Below are 17,394 nucleotides of genomic sequence, written 5' to 3'. Positions count from 1 at the left end.
AGGCCCTCAGTTCATCTGACTACTTAGGAAATTGGGAAGGACTTCTGACTGTTCTCGCAGAGTCCAGAGGACTTGACTGCCACCAGCTCCCGGGGGGTGGGGGTGGGGGCGCTGCCGGCAGCGCCTCCCCTCCACGGGCTCTGCTTTCCTAGTGTGGTCATACTACTTGCACGTCTCTAAATGAAAAGTGCAAAGTCCCATGTATTGATTCATCTAATCCTCAAAACAATCCCGTGTGCTTTCCCAAGCCCATTTCACAGATGAAGAGGTTGGACTGGTGAAGGAGTTTTCAAATTTTTACAAATTTTACACTTTTACAAATTTTTAGTTAACAAATCCTTCTTGGAAGAAAAGAGTACAAAAAAGACCAATGTGTAAAACAGACAGATTGGAGCAACTCTGTTCAGGGGAGGAGCGGAGGGAGATAAGGCTCTCCAGAAACAAGAGTCCCTGAAGACACATCTATGTCTGAGCCTGAGGGCTGGTGAAGCTCACTCAGCTGGACTCCCTTCCCCAGGGCCACAGATTGCCTGTGGGTAAAGTGAAGTTGTGAAGAGCGCCTCGGGTCTGGGACTGTCCGCCCCACACCCTGGATGCCCTGCTCATGCCCGCCTGGGGCAGGGCTGTGAGGGTGCAGGAGGGCCACTCCGCGGAGGCCCGGACAGGTGATGCATTCCTCTCACGGCCTATCCCACTTCAGAGCCCAGGACCTACGTGACAACATCCCACACCCACTTCAGGAAACAGGACTAGGAGAGACTGGCGAGAGCAGGAAGGGGGGCAGCCAGGGCTCTGCTGAGCAGTGGGACAGCGGGGAAGACAGGTAGAAATCCTCCAGAGTCTGCCCAGCAGGCCAGAGGGTGAAAAGGTGCTCCAAATCACAGACCCGCTGCAGCCTTGCTCTTAGACACCACCCAGGTCTGTCCCCCAACTTCATAGACCAGGAAACTGAGGCCCAGAGAGAAAGAGGTGAATTTGCCTAGGTTTCTCAGCTGATGTGCGGCAGGGCCTGGACAAGAACCCAAATTTCTTGACCTCTGGTCCACTACCCTTCTCCAAAGGAAAAGGGAAACATTGTTCTGCGAGAATAACACGGAGACAGGGCCAAGTAAGTCAAAATGAGGACCAGACACGTGAAGGTAGGAGCCCTGTATCTGCGACGCGATTCTCTGCTAACCTGCCGGGTTACCAGGGGCAGGAAGCAACCCCCAACCCCGGGCTGGATCCAGTTTCCTCCCCTGCTCCGCAGGACGCTGTAGAGGGGCCAAGTGGCGTCTAACACCCTCACCAGTACCTTCCACTCTGGACTGAGAGGCACAGGTACAAGAGCGAACACCCTTCCCAGCACCCTCCACTCTGGAGTGGGAGGGACAGGTACAAGAGCGCCGCTGCCGCCTGGGATCTCCGCACAGCCACTTCGCAGGCAGCCTGAGAAACGTCCGTTGCTCCGCCAGGCGGAGTTCTGCCCCGCGAGTCTTCACCCCAAGCAAGGCCCCCCCACCTCGTGCACTGGGTCTACGCGCGGGCCTTTTCCTTTGAGCCAGAGATACACCCGCCGCCGCCCCTGCGCCGGCCCCCACAGGTCTGTGCTCATGCATATCGCCTTGCATACATGCACCCGCTCCCTCGCTCGCAAACTCCCGCACTAGCCCGGCCACCCGCCTCTGCTCGCGCACGCGCCGTTCCCCCACGCCGCGCGCGGGGTGCTGGAGCCTCACCGCGGGCGCACCAGCCCCGGGCGGACTCCCAGGGAGCAGCGCAGAGAGCGGGGAGGGGAGGATCCCGGCAGAGGAGAGAAGGATGCCAACGCCCAGGCCCCGCCCTCTCCGCCCGGCCCCGCCCCCGCAGGGCCCGCCCAGGCCGGCAGGGAGGATGTGAGCTCACTCCCGCCTCCATGTTCTTGGAGTCGCCTGAACGCGTACACCCGAGGTCGCGGGACGCTTGGGAAGTCAGCAGCGCGCCAGGCCCCTCCGGGCGCCACACGCATTAGGTGCCTTCTTTATGGGTAGGGAATGAAGGCGGGCGGTGGCTGGACCGAGGCAGCTCCCAGTTCGTAGCCGCCGCGCCGCCCGTGCCCGCGCACGCCACACCCCAGCGCGCTTCCGGCCGGGCCACGTGATCGCGCGCGCACGTGTTCCGGCCTCTCTGCGTCGCCGTTCCGAGCCTCCTCCTGGTCGCCCCGGCATTGGTCCACCGGGAGCCGGCTTGGGCCGGGCCCGGGAGGCGGCGGCTAGGGGAGCCGCGGAGACGCGGGCACTGAGCGTCGCGGGGGAGTAGGCCCGGGCCGCCAAGCGGCGGCCTCCGCCATGAACCCCAGGGGCCTGTTCCAGGACTTCAACCCCAGTAAGTTCCTCATCTATACCTGCCTGCTGCTCTTCTCGGTGCTGCTGCCCCTTCGCCTGGACGGCATCATCCAGTGGAGCTACTGGGCCGTCTTTGCCCCTATATGGTTGTGGAAGCTTCTAGTCGTCGCAGGCGCCTCGGTGGGCGCGGGCGTTTGGGCCCGCAACCCTCGCTACCGCACCGAGGGAGAGGCCTGCGTGGAGTTCAAAGCCATGCTGATCGCTGTGGGCATCCACCTGCTGCTGCTCATGTTCGAAGTCCTGGTCTGCGACAGGGTGGAGAGGGGCACGCACTTCTGGCTGCTGGTCTTCATGCCTCTCTTCTTCGTGTCCCCCGTGTCCGTGGCTGCCTGCGTCTGGGGCTTTCGACACGATAGATCGCTGGAGCTGGAGATCCTGTGCTCGGTCAACATCCTGCAGTTCATCTTCATCGCCCTAAAGCTGGACAGGATTATTCACTGGCCATGGCTGGTGGTGTTTGTGCCCCTGTGGATCCTCATGTCGTTCCTTTGCCTGGTCGTCCTGTATTACATCGTCTGGTCCCTCCTGTTCCTGCGGTCCCTGGATGTGGTTGCCGAGCAACGAAGAACACATGTGACCATGGCCATCAGCTGGATAACGATTGTGGTGCCCCTGCTCACTTTTGAGGTGCTGCTGGTTCACAGATTGGATGGCCACAATACATTCTCCTACATCTCCATATTTGTCCCCCTTTGGCTTTCCTTACTAACTTTAATGGCCACAACATTCAGGCGAAAGGGGGGCAATCATTGGTGGTTTGGCATTCGCAGAGACTTCTGTCAGTTTCTGCTTGAAATTTTCCCATTTTTAAGAGAATATGGGAACATTTCATATGATCTCCATCACGAACATAGTGAAGATGCTGAAGAAACATCAGTTCCAGAAGCTCCGAAAATTGCTCCAATATTTGGAAAGAAGGCCAGAGTAGTTATAACCCAGAGCCCTGGGAAATACGTTCCCCCGCCTCCCAAGTTAAATATTGATATGCCAGATTAAACTCCTAGAGAGGACCCAGGCACCCACGGACTCCACCTTGCCTTTGCCTCTTGTTCATTCATCCCAAACCTGGAAATGGAAACAGGCTTCAAACACTGTCGTCTCACGCCCTGTTTGAGATCACCGCCTCATCAGTATGCATCATAGATGGAGGTGGTTTTAGTATGTGGGTGTGTGTGGTGTGTACCTGGGTAAGAGACTTGCTTTCCAGGTTTGAACTTTCAGGTGTAGTCAGGGGTAGTAAGCTGGATTGTTTTAGTAGGTCCTCAAAAGGAATAACTACACAGCTGTTTGTTTAAAGTGCTACTGTACCTATCAAAAGTATTGTTTAAAAAGTATTTTTATACACTGCTAATCTAAAATTGTATTTCAGATTGTGCCTGTTATGACATAGTAGCAAATGTAAAGAGTTCTCTTTCCCACCACTTGTTTATAAACCTCATAGTTGATGTTTTTAGTGTTCCTACTGTTAAAATACCTTCTCCTTGGGCTTCGCTGACATTGGTCCTTAATATTCTGATAGGTGAATTTTTCTAATGGAATGAACCCATGCATATATAGTATTTATATGAATATTTTAGCAGTGTAATATGTTGAATTCTAGTTCTCTGCAGTACAATGTATTATGTTAAAGTATTTTTTAAAGCTTACATGTGAAGATATGTGTCTATTGCAGATGTCCTTAAAGACTGCATAAAACAATATGTGCCTGGTGTGGATCTTACCAAAGTACTAGGCATGAATATAGGGATCGCAAATCCCATGGGTCTTAATATTGAGGTGTTAGTAACCGAGGTCTCTGGTAGTACCCATTAGTAGAGGAAGAGGCCGCTGGCCTTGGGAGCTTGTGACACGCTCCAGTGTGGTACCAGGCCATAAAGTGACATAGTTACTTTGTTTAGCGCCTTTGTTTAGCGCCAGGTTGTTTAGTACCTTGCATTTTTCCACACAGGTAGTAACTGGAAATAAGCAACAAGTGGTTTGTCCATTTCTCAGAATCTTAAACTATTAGTTGGCTGTAGTGTGAAGCATTACTTGTCATTGGAAAGATGGAGAGAGTGGCCTTAACCAGAAGTGGCCAACAGAAGCAGGTATCATTTTAAGGTCCAAACTTTCATCTGTCAGCAATAGGGAAACAACAGTTCAAATTCGCTTTGTAGATGAGTACAGTGTTTCTTTTGTTTTCTTTTTTTTTTTTTTGAGACAGAGTTTCACTCTTGTTGCCCAGGCTGGAGTGCAATGCCACGATCTCTGCTCACCACAGCCTCTGCCTCCCGCGTTCAAGCGATTCTCCTGCTTCAGCCTCCTGAGTAGCTGGGATTACTGGCATGCGCCACCACGCCTGGCTAATTTTGTATTTTTAATAGAGACAGGGTTTCTCCATGTTGGTCAGGCTGGTCCCGAACTCCTGACTTGAGGTGATCTGCCCGCCTCGGCCTCCCAAAGTGCTGGGATTACAGGCGGGAGCCACTGCGCCTGGCAAGTACAGTGTTTCTTTAGGTGCTGGTGGTACACCAGGGAATCAGGGCAGAAGCCGGATCCTGCAAGAGTAATGTTCGTCTGAGAACAAATAAATACTTTCGAAAGGAGGTTAAAATAAAAAGGAGTATTGGTGTTAATACTGTGGAGAAGACTGGATGGAGTCCACTTTTCTTATTAGTAACTTACTAAAAATGATCTAAACTGGGCTCCACACTCTTTGCCCTGGTCATGAGGCAAACTTGTTGGGTTTGGAGAAAAAAACGTAACCCTAAATTTACTGTTTTTGCCCTATATAAAGCATTAAAATACATGCTCTGTACACATGCTCTCAGCAAAAGCCAGCGCTAAGAACTTGAGTGCCAGAATGCCTGAGGGAGCTACAGCTTGGCTTAGTTGGCTGGGACTGAGCTTGCTCGCTGTCTCACACACTGGCAGTTTATACCAGCCGGCAGCCCTGGGCAGCAGTGGATATAACTTTTTATAAGGAAGGATTCATTAATTCATTTTCTCAGTATTTCTTGAAGACCTACCCCAAGCTAAGCATGGCGCTAGGCAGTGGGTGTGCAGTGGAGAGCAAGCGGGCCTGCCCTTGCAAAGTGCCCTGTACAGTGAGAAGTATGAGCTGCACCCACAGAGAGAAAGAGCCCAGTGCAACTTTTGCAAAATGCAGGGAAGGATGCTGCTGGCCTCAGGGTGACCTAGAACTTTAAGCCCATCTTTGTGTTCAGGAGCCCGGTGCCTCCTCTCCACCCCTAAAGAATACCTCAAAGGCATGGATTTTCATTTCAGTAAGATTTAGAGGTGCATGGGCAGGCAGTGCTGGAGGAATTGGGAGGCAGGTTTGGGGGTTGCAGTGGGACCACTGGCCCCTCTTGGCTAGTTGCAGGCCAGGAGCTTGTTGGTACCTGGTGTAAACTCCCCAACTTGAGGAGTCACCCACAACCTCCCAGCCCATCTTAACCTCTTCTCCCAAGCTGTCTGGTATTGGAGAGCCAACGTCTGGTATGGAAACAAGCTTTCTCACCAGGTAGGCTATCTGCTGTCATGGCCATTAGGTTAAAAACAAGTGACAGGTTGGAGGAAGTCGTTTAGTCCGTGAGGTTGAAAGCACTTCAGCAGTGCCTGGGGATTTACCTAACTGCCATGAAACACTAATTATCCGGCGTTCAGCATGTGTCAAGTTGTGTAACTATTTCTCCTGTGATGTACCACTCAGCTTTTGCTGCAAATCAACATCAGAAATCTCGGTGGTCTACAACTACAGATCCCATTCTCGGGTAGTCTGCCAGTTGGCTTCTAGGTTACGTTCCAGGCCGGGGGTCTGATCAGGTCTGCTCCACAACACATCCTGTTTTCTGGGTCCCTGGTCAAAGTAGCAGCTTACCTTGGGCCGTGTTCTTTCTTATGGCAGAAGCACAAGAGGCCAAGCCCTACCCTGTAAGCGCAAATATAGCCCCTGCTCGCTTTCTGTTGGCAGCAACACATGGCCCTGCCTGATCTCTGTGGGGTGAGGCAGTGCATGGCCAAGGAACAAGCACAGTCCACATAGGGGGCTGTCACTCTATGACCTCAGTGGTACAAAATGGTTCTCAAGGAATCGCAAGGAATTGCTTGCAGATCGCCCATGATTTGTTTCCCCTGTGCTTTACAAATACCCTGAAATTTTTAAAAGCTGTTTCCATTAGAAGGGATCTGTTGGGGATTTGAGGTGAGATGAGAAAGACCCTGCATTCCAGCCCCTCGGTTAACAGTGGTGAGGCCCGAGTGCTCCACACAGGACAGTTTTAGGAAAGTGCTGGAATCCAAAGCTTCTCCGGAGGGCTATGCAGGGTGCTTTGGAAAGGCTAAACCTGGGTGGAGGGAGCACAGCCTTTTAGGTGGAAGCAGCAGACGGTGAGGGAGGCCATCGTGCCCGGCCCTGCCAGGGCCCTGACTCAATGAAAGAAGCTATTGGGATACAGGTCACTCAGCTGGGCAGGAAAGATGGGATGAAGCCCAGCAAGTTCACAGGGATCTGGGAAGTTGCATGGCTGGAAACCCCGGAAGGGCTGCACCACAGGGACCATTTGCTGGGGATGCTGCAGCTGCCATGGCCACCACCACTGACAGCATGACACCCACAAAAAGGGAACCTCCAGCCTCACCCTCAGCTGTCTGCCATGAGCTCAAGATTAAGTACCAAAAGGGAGGATATGATCGGGCAAACCTCAGGTATGTGTTCATTCTGTAGCTTCCAGAACGTGTGAGGAGACAGCATCTGGCTCCTTTGTCTCAGAGGAGGAGGCAGGACTCTGCCCAAACTCCCTCGATAAAAGATTTTCCCAAGAGGAAGGGTGTTCAGATGGTAAAGATGACTAAAGTCCACTACACCACTTTACTTGGCTATCTGACACACTCCTCTTCCCATGCGCACACCTCAGAAATCAGGCTCCCACCTGACGTAACACAACCATGCCTCGTAACAAGACAGTGGTTTATCCCTTCCCTAGGAGAAAAGAGAGGCAATGCCAAGCTGCTTTATCAACTGTTAATACCTCTTCCAGCCCTCAAACCAGTATATCTGCAGGTGTCTCTCCCTCTGGTTTGGTCATGGCTCTCTCTATTCTAGAATGTATGGGTTAAAGTCAGCTTCCACACCGTGCCCTCGGAAGTGTGGTCCAAGGAACCCTGGGGGTCCTCAAGGTCCTTCCTTTCCCAACCCCACGTGGTTTTCTTCAGCCAGGATACCATACTGCAACGGATGAAGCAGGAATAATACTGTTGGTCATGAGGAATCCAGCAAAGATACTGCTGATTGTTAGGTGCCTAATTAAGTTAATTAGGAAGGGATCATTTTCATTAATAATAGAGTTATGAAGCGAAGTTTTCCTATAAGAGTGAAGAAAATAATATGGGTACTATAGACAACTGTTAAGGAGGTGGCAATAAGAGTAATAGGGCGCAGGAAGCCGGAAGCAGCTATGAGGATGCAGCAGCCTTCTGTTAAGCCAGGCTTTAAGGGTCTGCAAAAATGCAAAACAATGCCACTCCTACTGATGAAATATATTTTTTGTTTTGGAAAATCTAGGTTTAAATTTTTTTAAGTTAACATGTAATGGATGTGTAGTCTTAAAATGGATGAATAAATATTTTTCAGAGTTATCGGCTTTAATTTCTAAGATGCTAAATGTTGACGTAACTCATAAACAAAAGCTCGTTGGGGTCCTCAATCATTTTCAAGAGTGTGAAGGGGTCTTGTGACCAAATCATTTGAGAACTGCTATCCTATATTATCATGGGGGAAAGAGAGAATAAATAAAATAAAAGTTTAATAAAATTTGTGCTTCAACCTTTAGGCCAACCCCTGAATAGGCTTGAGTGGAGGGGTTGAACAATGAAGTGTCGCTGAATAAAAACCTAGCATATTGTAGAAGTTAAATATCTGTAATGGGTACTTTAGTTTAAGATTATTAGTTATGAGCTTGAGCTCTATTGCTAGTAAGAGGCCTAAGGTGGTAAAAGCTAGGGCTGTGAGCTTTAGGTGAAGTGGTATAGTTGTTTGGAGGGATGAAGCAGGAATAATACTGTTGGTCATGAGGAATCCAGCAAAGATACTGCTGATTGTTAGGTGCTTAATTGAGTTAATTAGGAAGGGATTGTTTTCATTAATAGTAGAGTTATGAAGCGAGGTTGTCCTATTAGAGTGAAGAAAATAATACGGGTACAATAGACAGCTGTTAAGGAGGTGGCAATAAGAGTAATAAGGCTCAGGCGTTGCTCTATGATGTATTTGCGGTTTCGATGATAAGGTCTTTGGAGTGAAAGCCTGTGAGGAAAGGTATATCTGTAGGTGCAAGGCTGCCAATAATAAGGGAAGAGGAAGTGAGGTAAAGTCTTGAATAGTCCTCCTATTTTTCGGATATCTTGTTCATCATTGAGGTTATGGATAATGGAGCCTGAGCATATAAATAATATAGCTTTTAAAAAGGCGTGGGTGCAGATGTGAAGGAATGCTAGATGCGGCTGATTAATACCAGCTGTGGCTATCACAAGGCCCTGCTGGCTTGAGGTGGAGAATGCACCTGCGCAGGTGCTGGGCGGGGCCGGCAGCGGGCGTGGTCTTTCCGGGCCCGGGATTGGTGGAGGCTCTGGGGCTGACGAGGCGTGGCCAGAGCCCTCCCCAGTCTCCTGCTCTCCCGAGCCTGGCTGCTCGCCCGGATGCTGAGCCCGGCGGTCACGGGACAGAAGGTGGCTGTCGGGCATTCCCCGGGCGCTAAAGGGCAGATTGCTGTAAGTAGGGTGGTAATAGCCCCTAGACGTAATGTAGAGGTTTCGGATTCATAGGTTATTTTCTATTAAAGCGTAGAAACGGATGAGTAGGAAAACTGCTACAGCTCCAGTGCTGGAGTGGAATAGGGCTGAGGCTGGGGTTGGGCCTTCTATGGCGGATGGGAGTCAGGGATGGAGCCCGAATTTAGCTGACTTTCCTGCTACTGCTAAGTAATTAATGGAAGGGGGTCGGGGATACGGTTTAGAAAAAATGCGTATTGAAAGTCTCATGTGTTGGAGGATAAGATAAGTCATGCTATAGCTAAAATAAAGCCAATATCGCTGATGCGGTTGTACAGAACTGCTTGGAGGCCTGCTTGGTTAGCATCTGCTCGGCCGTATCATCAGCCAATTAGAAACACATGATTCCTACGCCTTCTCATCCGATAAAGAGTTGAAAGGGCCGGGCACCGTGGCTCACGCCTGTAATACCAACACTTTGGGAGGCCGAGGCGGGCGGATCACGAGATCAGGAGATCGAGACCATCCTGGCTAACGCGGTGAAACCGCGTCTCTACTAAAAATACAAAATATTAGCTAGGCGTGGCGGAGAGCGCCTGTAGTCCCAGCTACTCGGGAGGCTGAGGCAAGAGAATGGCGTCAACCCGGGAGGCGGAGCTTGCAATGAGCCGAGATCGCGCCACTGCACTCCAGCCTGGACGACAGAGCGAGACTCTGTCTCAAAAAAAAAAAAAAGTTGAAAGAGGTTGTTGGCGGTGACCAGAATTTATATTGTGATGAAAAAAGTAAATATTTGAAAAATTGATTGTTAGGGTCTGAGTTTCATATTGAGAATTCTACAGTAGATCAGGTAACAAAGAGTGCTACTGGGATAAATATTGTGGAAAAGTAGTTTGAAGCTGAGTGAGAGTTTAAGAGTTTGGATTGTCATTCAACGTCAGTTTGAGATAATGACTTCTTGGTCTGTACATATAAACATTGTTGGGATGAGGCTAATGGTGAAGGCGCATGCGATAGATACTTTTACGTTGTTTCGGTATGAACCTTTTTTTGCGGGGGTTGACTAAGGTGATAATAATTCGTAGGATTAAGGGATTAGGGCTATTACAGCAGTGGAAAAATACATATTTGTTACTTTTCTTTGGAGTTGCACCAATGTTTTTGGTTCGTAAGACCAACAGATAACTCTAATCCCTTAAAAGTTGAGAAAGCCGTGTTGTTAGACATGGGGGCACGAGTTAGCAGTTCTTGCATACTTTCTCGGCAGATAAGAAGTTGCAGGCTTCTATTATTAGATCCACAATCTAATGTTTTGGTTAAACTATAGCTACAGCATGTAAACCCCATCATAATTTTAGGGTTTAAGGGTAATAGAAGGATAGGTGCGACATGCATAAATATTAACGTATTTTCTCGTGCAAAGGAAGGTTTAATATTGTTGATGTAATACGTGAGTGCCCCTCGTTGTGTTGTGATTAATACATATAGGGAGTAGTGGGCTGTAATTAGTATGTTAAGTCCTGTGAGCATAATAGTGATACTTGGTCAGGAGAATGAAGCTGTGACCACAAAGAGTTCTCCTACTAGATGAATGGTAGAGGGTAAGGCAAGGTTAGTGAGATTTGCTAGAAGTCATCAAGAGGCTATTAGTGGCAGTATTTGAAGGCCTCGGGTAAGTAATATGGTTCGGGTGTGGACTCGCTCGTAGTTCGAATTTGCTAGGCAGAATAATAAGGATGAAGTGAGTCCATGGGCAATTATAAGGGTGACTGCACCTGTAAAGCTTCAAGGGGTTTGGATGAGGATAGCTATGATAGCAAGTGCTATATGGCTTATGCAGGAGTAGGCAATAAGTGATTTTAGATCGGTTTGTCGTTGACAAATAGCGCTTGTCATAACTATTCCTCATAGGGATAGTATGAGGAAGGGGTAGGCTATATATTGTTAGGGGACTGAGGATAAGGGTAAGCCATATTATACCATAGCCACGTAGCTTCAGGAGTACCGCTGCAAGTACTCCTGAGCCGGCAATAGGCACTTCTACATGGGCTTTAGGGAGTCATAGGTGAAGTTTGTATAGAGGTATTTTTACAACAAAAGCCATAATACATGCTAGTCATATAAGATTATTGGATCAGGAAGCTAATAGTTCTTGGGTGGTAAATATCATTACTAGCATGTTTAGTGAACCTGAGGTATTTGAATGTAGACAAGTGTAACAAGTAGAGGGAGTGTATAAAATAGGAAATGTGAGCTGGCATTGAGGCACTCTGCTTGGTTACCTCAGCAGGTGATAGTAATCAGGGTAGGAGTTAGTGTAGCTTCAAAGAGGATATAAAATATAATTAGTTCTGTGGCTGTGAATGCTATAATTAAAATCTGCAGAGAAACCAATATAGAAATATAGAGCTTTTTTTCCCGGGGGTGACTCATTGGACAGTTGATATTGACTTGCTAGAGTTAGCAGTCAGGCTGTTAAGATTAGAAGGGGCAATGTCAGTGGGTCAGAAAAGATTAATGAGAAGTTGGGTGAGTTATCGTTGAATTGGTTAAAAAATAATAGGGTAATGAGGCTGATGAGTAAATTGTGGGTAGTCATGTTGGTTCAGATTATAGAAATTTTAGAGAATCATGTTCTTGGTAACAGTATAATTGTTGGAATAATAATTTTTAGTATTGAAGTATATTTAGGTTTTGTACATAATCTAGACCATATGTGTTAGAGATTGAAACTAGTAAGGCAAGACCTGCGGCTTCACAGGCACAAATACTAGGAAGATGACAGGTGTTACAGATGCTAGAGTGAAATGTATATTTAAAGTTGTAAGAGTAATTATGATAAATATTGATAGTATTATGCCTTCTAGGCATAAATAAGGATGATATTAGGTGGAATTGATAGACTAATCCTCCCAGTAGTGATATGGTATATGCCAATATAATACTAATATAAATAGAGGGCATTTGGTAAATATGGTCTATCATAATCTAATGCATCAAAATCATTTATTTTGACTTACACTACTTACCAGTTCAACTCAATCTAATCCTTTTTGGGTTCATTCATAAGTTAAGCCTGGGATGAAAATGATAACTAGATAAGGGCTGTGCTGATTGTTAATGTCAGGTTGTTTGTTTGATGGGCTCATGGCAGGGGCAGTAGTAGAGCGATTTTTAAGTCAAAGAGGAGGAATGTGATGGCTACTAGGAAAAATTTTATGGAAAAGGGGAGGCAGGCAGAGGTTATCGGGTCAAATCCGAATTCATAGGGGCTATAGTTTTCTACATAATAAGTTGTGGGAGCCGAAATGTAATTATTATTAGTAACAGGGTGGGTAAGGTGTTGGTCACTAGGGCTAGTGTCAGGTTAATTACTCTTTTTCAGATACCATGGAAACTAATTGTTTGGAAGTCAATGGTACTATTATACTAAAAGAGTAGGATTCTCATCAGTAGAAAGAGACTTAGAAGAATAGTCATACTACATCTATGAAGTGTCAATATCAGGTGGCGGCTTCCAAGCCAAAGTGGTGTTTGGATGTAAAGTGGAATTTTAATTGGTGGAGGAGGCAAATAGTGAGAAATGTTGATCCGATAATAACATGAAGTCCATGAAAACCTGTGACTGTAGAGAATGTTGAGCCAGGCTGGGTGCAGTGGCTCACACCTGTAACCCCAGCACTTTGGGAGGCCGAGGCGGGTGGATCATGAGGTCAGGAGATCGAGACCATCTTGGCTAACACGGTGAAACGCCGTCTCTACTAAAAATACAAAAAAGCAGGGCATGGTGGTGGGCACCTGTAGTCCCAGTTAATCAGGAGGCTGAGGCAGGAGAATGGCGTGAACCCAGGAGGCGGAGCTTGCAGTGAGCAGAGATTGCACCACTGCACTCCAGCCTGGGGACAGAGCGAGACTCTGTCTCAAAAAAAAAAAAAAAGAATGTTGAGCTGTAGATTCCAGAAGAGATAGTAAAAGGGGTCTCGAAATATTCTGAGATTTGGAGGAGGGTAAAGTAAATACCTAAGGTGACTGTGATGGAGAATGCTTGAATTACTTGCTTTCGATTACCTTGTTAGGCTGTGGTGGACCCAAGTAATTGAAACTCCTGATACAAGTAATACTGATGTATTTAGGAGGGTACTTCTAAGGGGTTGAGGGGAAAAATGCCTGTTGGAGGTCAGTGTCCCCCTAATTCTGGAGTCGCGGCTAGACTAGAGTAGTAGAATGCCTGGAAGAAACCAGCAAAGAAGAATATTTCTGAGATAATAAAGAGAATTATTCCCTATCGGAGGCCTTTTTGGACAATTGTATGGTGGCCTTGAAATGTTCTTTCTTGGATAATCTCACGTCATCGTTGGTGTATAGTGTGTTGGTTAGTAGGCCTAGGGTTAAAAGAGTGATAGAAGCCAAGTGAAATCACGTGGCCAGGCCAGATGTTATTAGTAGAGCTGAGAGAGCTCCTGTTAGTGGTCCAGGGCTGGGTTTGACTATATGGTAGGTATGTGTGTGGTGGGTCATGGTGTGTTGTCATATAAAGGCTTACCGGTAGTTTCAGGACATAAGCCTGAATAAAGGCTGTGGCGAATTCGAGAATGGTGAGTAGTATTAGAAAAATGAAAGCAATTGAAGCTGTGGGAAGACTAATAGTTGATAGCACCAGTGTGGCTCCTCCGATTAAATTAGTGTTAGCAGGTGCTGGCTGTAGTGCTGGCTGTTAGTCGCACAGCTGATGCTATCGGTTGAATGAATAGGCTAATGGTTTCAATGAGTACTAGTATAGGGATAAGTGGCATAGGTGTGCCTTGTGCTGAGAGGTGAGCTAAGGAGATATTTGTTTTAAGGTGGAAGCCTGTAATTATTGCGCCTGCTCATAGGGGATTGCTATACCTAGATTTATTGATAATTGGGTAGTTAGTATAAACGAATGGGGTAGAAGCTGGAGGAGGTTGGTTGAAGCAATGAAGAAAATTAGGGATACCAGTATAAGGGATAAGGTTCGTCCTTTAATGTTATGGGTAATTATTATTTGTGCTAGTGCAAGTTGAAGTAATCATTGTTGAATGGAAATTAATCGATTACTAATTAGATGACTGGAAACTGGAAATAGTATGGCAGGAAATAGAATGATTAATATTACTGTGGGTAGACCTAGAATTGTTGGGGTAGTAAAAGAGGTGAATAGATTTTTGTTCATTTTAATTCTCAGGGGTCTTATGTTTTGTGTTTTGACTATTTTGGTGCAGGGGTAATATGATAAATGAAACTTGATAATTTTAACTGAATAATGGAGAATACATTTATGACAGGATAATAATGGATCATGAGGAAGTGTCTAGTTGAAGCACTCACTGCAGAGAGGTATAGATCCCTTCAGTCTTTAACTTAAAAGGTTAATTATTCAGGGCCTAGCAGGGAAGGAAAAACATAGGTGACTGTCCTTATTTCCGCGACATAGCACAGGACAGCCTCTCTCTGCCCCTGATCCTTGTGCACCTCGGTTAGTCAGGTCACTGAACACAGCAGGTAACTCACACCTTCATTCGGGGGCCTGAGCCCTTTGCTGGTCCTGTTGGCATCTTCCATTTAATCTCAGCACGAGACATGGATGTGCTCAGAGGAGCCTGGGGGATCCCCTGGAATCTGGCCATGAGCTTCTGTCTTTGTTTTGCAGCAGCAACGCTATTTCCCCGTGATGGTCTGTCAAAGGGGGAGGAGGGGGTTTTCCCGTGGGCTGGGGTAGTTGGTCCTGACTACCACAGGGAAACAGGGGTGGACAGTCACACCCAAAGCTCACCGGCCACCTTCTCTGTTTTCAGGATGTCCTGTTTGTTAAACAGCGTCACTGTGGGGAAGGGAGAGTGGAAGTGGGTTTTGAAACCTTCCTCCACCGCAGCAGCTCTCTCGCTCCCTCCCAGTCCCTCTGCCTGTGCCCCTGCCCCGCCCCTGGCTCTGGAGCCCGGGTACCCTGTGGTGTGGCCGTGCTGGGTCCTCAAAGCTGGGCCACGTGCTTCCAGCAGAGCATCAGCAACACTCTGGGACAGAATCTTGGACCACACGTTCCATCACATCTCTTGTCCCCTCCCAGCCCTGTCACAGGCCTGCCCTCTTGGACACGTGGCTGCCTTCCTTCTTCTCTCCACACCAAAGCCCCCTACTCTGGCCCCCTCTTGGCCTGAGCAGCGGAGCTGACATATGACTGGCCACTCATGCATGGGAGAAGTCCCATCCCTCACGGCCATGCTGGCATTTTGACCTGGCCCTTTCAGGCTTTAACCCAGTGCCAGGAGTAGTGTGGGAAGTTCAGACTCATTCACCAGCCTGAGACCCTACCAGGCTGGCCCCCTACACACTCCATAACCAGTAACCAGTGAGAACAGGCCAGGGTCCCAGGCCAGTGTGACACATCCAGCCAGGGCTGCCCCTCAGCACCCAAACTCCCACCACCCAGCTGCCTGCCACTCCTGCCACGCCACCTCCTGCTCTGCAGCTGTTTAGTGACAGGGCTCCCTGATTGGGGCCTTTGCTGTCTTGAACATCAAGTAAGCCTCCCTCCTGTACTCAAGGCCTGCTGTGCCCTCCTCTGGGTTCCAGCTGGGCTCAGCCTCGCGTCCAGTCCTTGTTCCCTGCCAACTTCTTATCCCCTTGGATGGGACACTTGAACCTGGTCTCCCAGCTGACCCTGAGAACCAGACTGGATGCTGCTCTAGCCCAGGGGTGCCTGTTGTGACCCACAGGGGCCCTGAAAGTGTTAGCCACACTCTCAACAGCTGGGGGATCAGCTGGGGCCACCTAGACCCACGCCTCAGCCTCGGGAGGCCAGACAGAGCCAGGGTGTCTGGTCTAGCATATTCCCTGAGGCCCACCATCCTCCTAACAGGCGTCAGGCAGAAGCCACAAGTGGGAAGGAGAGCCTTGCCTGGGAGGTCCCTGGAGAACTATTTGAGGGCCCTTGGCAGGTAAGAGGGCAATATTTCATGCAGGCCACCCAGGGGTCCATGGCTGGCCTGTCCAGAAAGGAAAAGGGTGCAGGTGCTGCCCTCAGGAGGGCAGCCAGGCCTATGAGTCTCCAGTAATACAGTGACAGGGGAGGGACGCCTGGAATCAGGACCTGTGGACAGCTACCCCAGGGAGGAGGAAGAGGTAGTGCTTGAGTATGAGGTGAGCCTGGTGCAGAAACGGGGTACTGCGACATTGACAGGCCCAGGACAGTGGAGATGGATGATGAACGCATCAGTCGGGGTGCCTTTGGAGATCACTGACAGTGACTTAATAAGGAACGTTACAAGAAATCCAGAGCCAGAGTGGCCAGTGAGCAGGGTCCCTTGTTCAACATTTCACCAGGGGTCTCAGTGCTGTCTCCCACCTCTCTGTTGTGTCACCCTCATCCTCAGCTGTTGGTGATATCTGCCCAAGTCACCAGACACAGCTGCAGGTGTCCCCTACAGACGAGGGGATGGCCAGCAGAAGGGAACAGTAGTTGATCCAAGCGTCTCCGTTAATCAGGGAGGATAATCCTCCGCAGAACTCCCAGGGACTCTTCCTCTATTCCCCTAGGTTGAAGTCAGGGCTCAGACAAATCCTGACAAAGGGGGTGCAGCTGCCACAAGAGTGCAGGCCTGCCATGGTTCCCACCTGATGGTGTGGAAGATGAGCTCCCAAGCTGAGGGTTTCCATGCATGGCAGGGGAAGAGTGGGGACTGCCAAAAAAAAAGAACCTAAATACCCAGGAATTGGGGATTAAACATATCATACATACATATGCTGGAAGTTTTTGTTTGTTTTTGAGTCAGGGTCTTGCTCTGTCACCCAGGCTGGAGTGCAGTGGCACAGCTATAGCTTACTGCAGCCTGGAACCTCCTGGGCTCATGATCCTCCCACCTAAGTCTTCCAAGTAGCTGGGTCTACAGGCACGTGCCATCACGCCTGACCAATTTTTGTCTTTTTGGTAGAGACGAGGTCTCTGTGTTGTCCAGGCTGGTCTTGAACTCCCGGGCTCAAGTGATCCTCCCACCTCAGCCTACTGAGTAGCTGGGACTATACCACTGTTCCCAGTTACATTTTTATTTTTCATTTTTTGTAGAGACAGGGTCTTGCTTTGTTGCACAGGCTGATGTCAAACTTCTGGGCTCAAGCGATCCTTCTGCCTTGGCCTCCCAAAGCATTGGGATTGCAGGCGTGAGTCATTGTGCCCGACCTAGGCAGTCTTTTAAAAAGATATTTTATGCAGAACTTGGTAAATTCTTTGAATATTGAATATTGAGTAAATTCTTTGAATACTGAGTCC

At 48.6% G+C, this 17,394-nt stretch overlaps 1 protein-coding gene across 1 annotated transcript; it reads left to right on the top strand.

The window, feature by feature from the left end:
- The first annotated feature begins 1,821 nt into the window (after nucleotides 1–1,821).
- Nucleotides 1,822–4,009, top strand: TMEM185B (transmembrane protein 185B). The gene has a single exon (XM_017891993.1). The coding sequence runs from the start codon at nucleotides 2,307–2,309 to the stop codon at nucleotides 3,357–3,359; it is 1,053 nt and encodes a 350-aa protein (XP_017747482.1). The 5' UTR covers nucleotides 1,822–2,306; the 3' UTR covers nucleotides 3,360–4,009.
- The last annotated feature ends 13,385 nt before the right edge of the window (nucleotides 4,010–17,394 follow it).

Source organism: Rhinopithecus bieti, unplaced genomic scaffold (genome assembly GCF_001698545.2).
Source record: "Rhinopithecus bieti isolate Rb0 unplaced genomic scaffold, ASM169854v2 scaffold_19969, whole genome shotgun sequence".
NCBI classification, from domain to species: Eukaryota; Metazoa; Chordata; class Mammalia; order Primates; family Cercopithecidae; genus Rhinopithecus; species Rhinopithecus bieti.
Note: the sequence above shows the minus strand (reverse complement) of the source record. Positions and strands in the feature narration are given on the sequence as shown.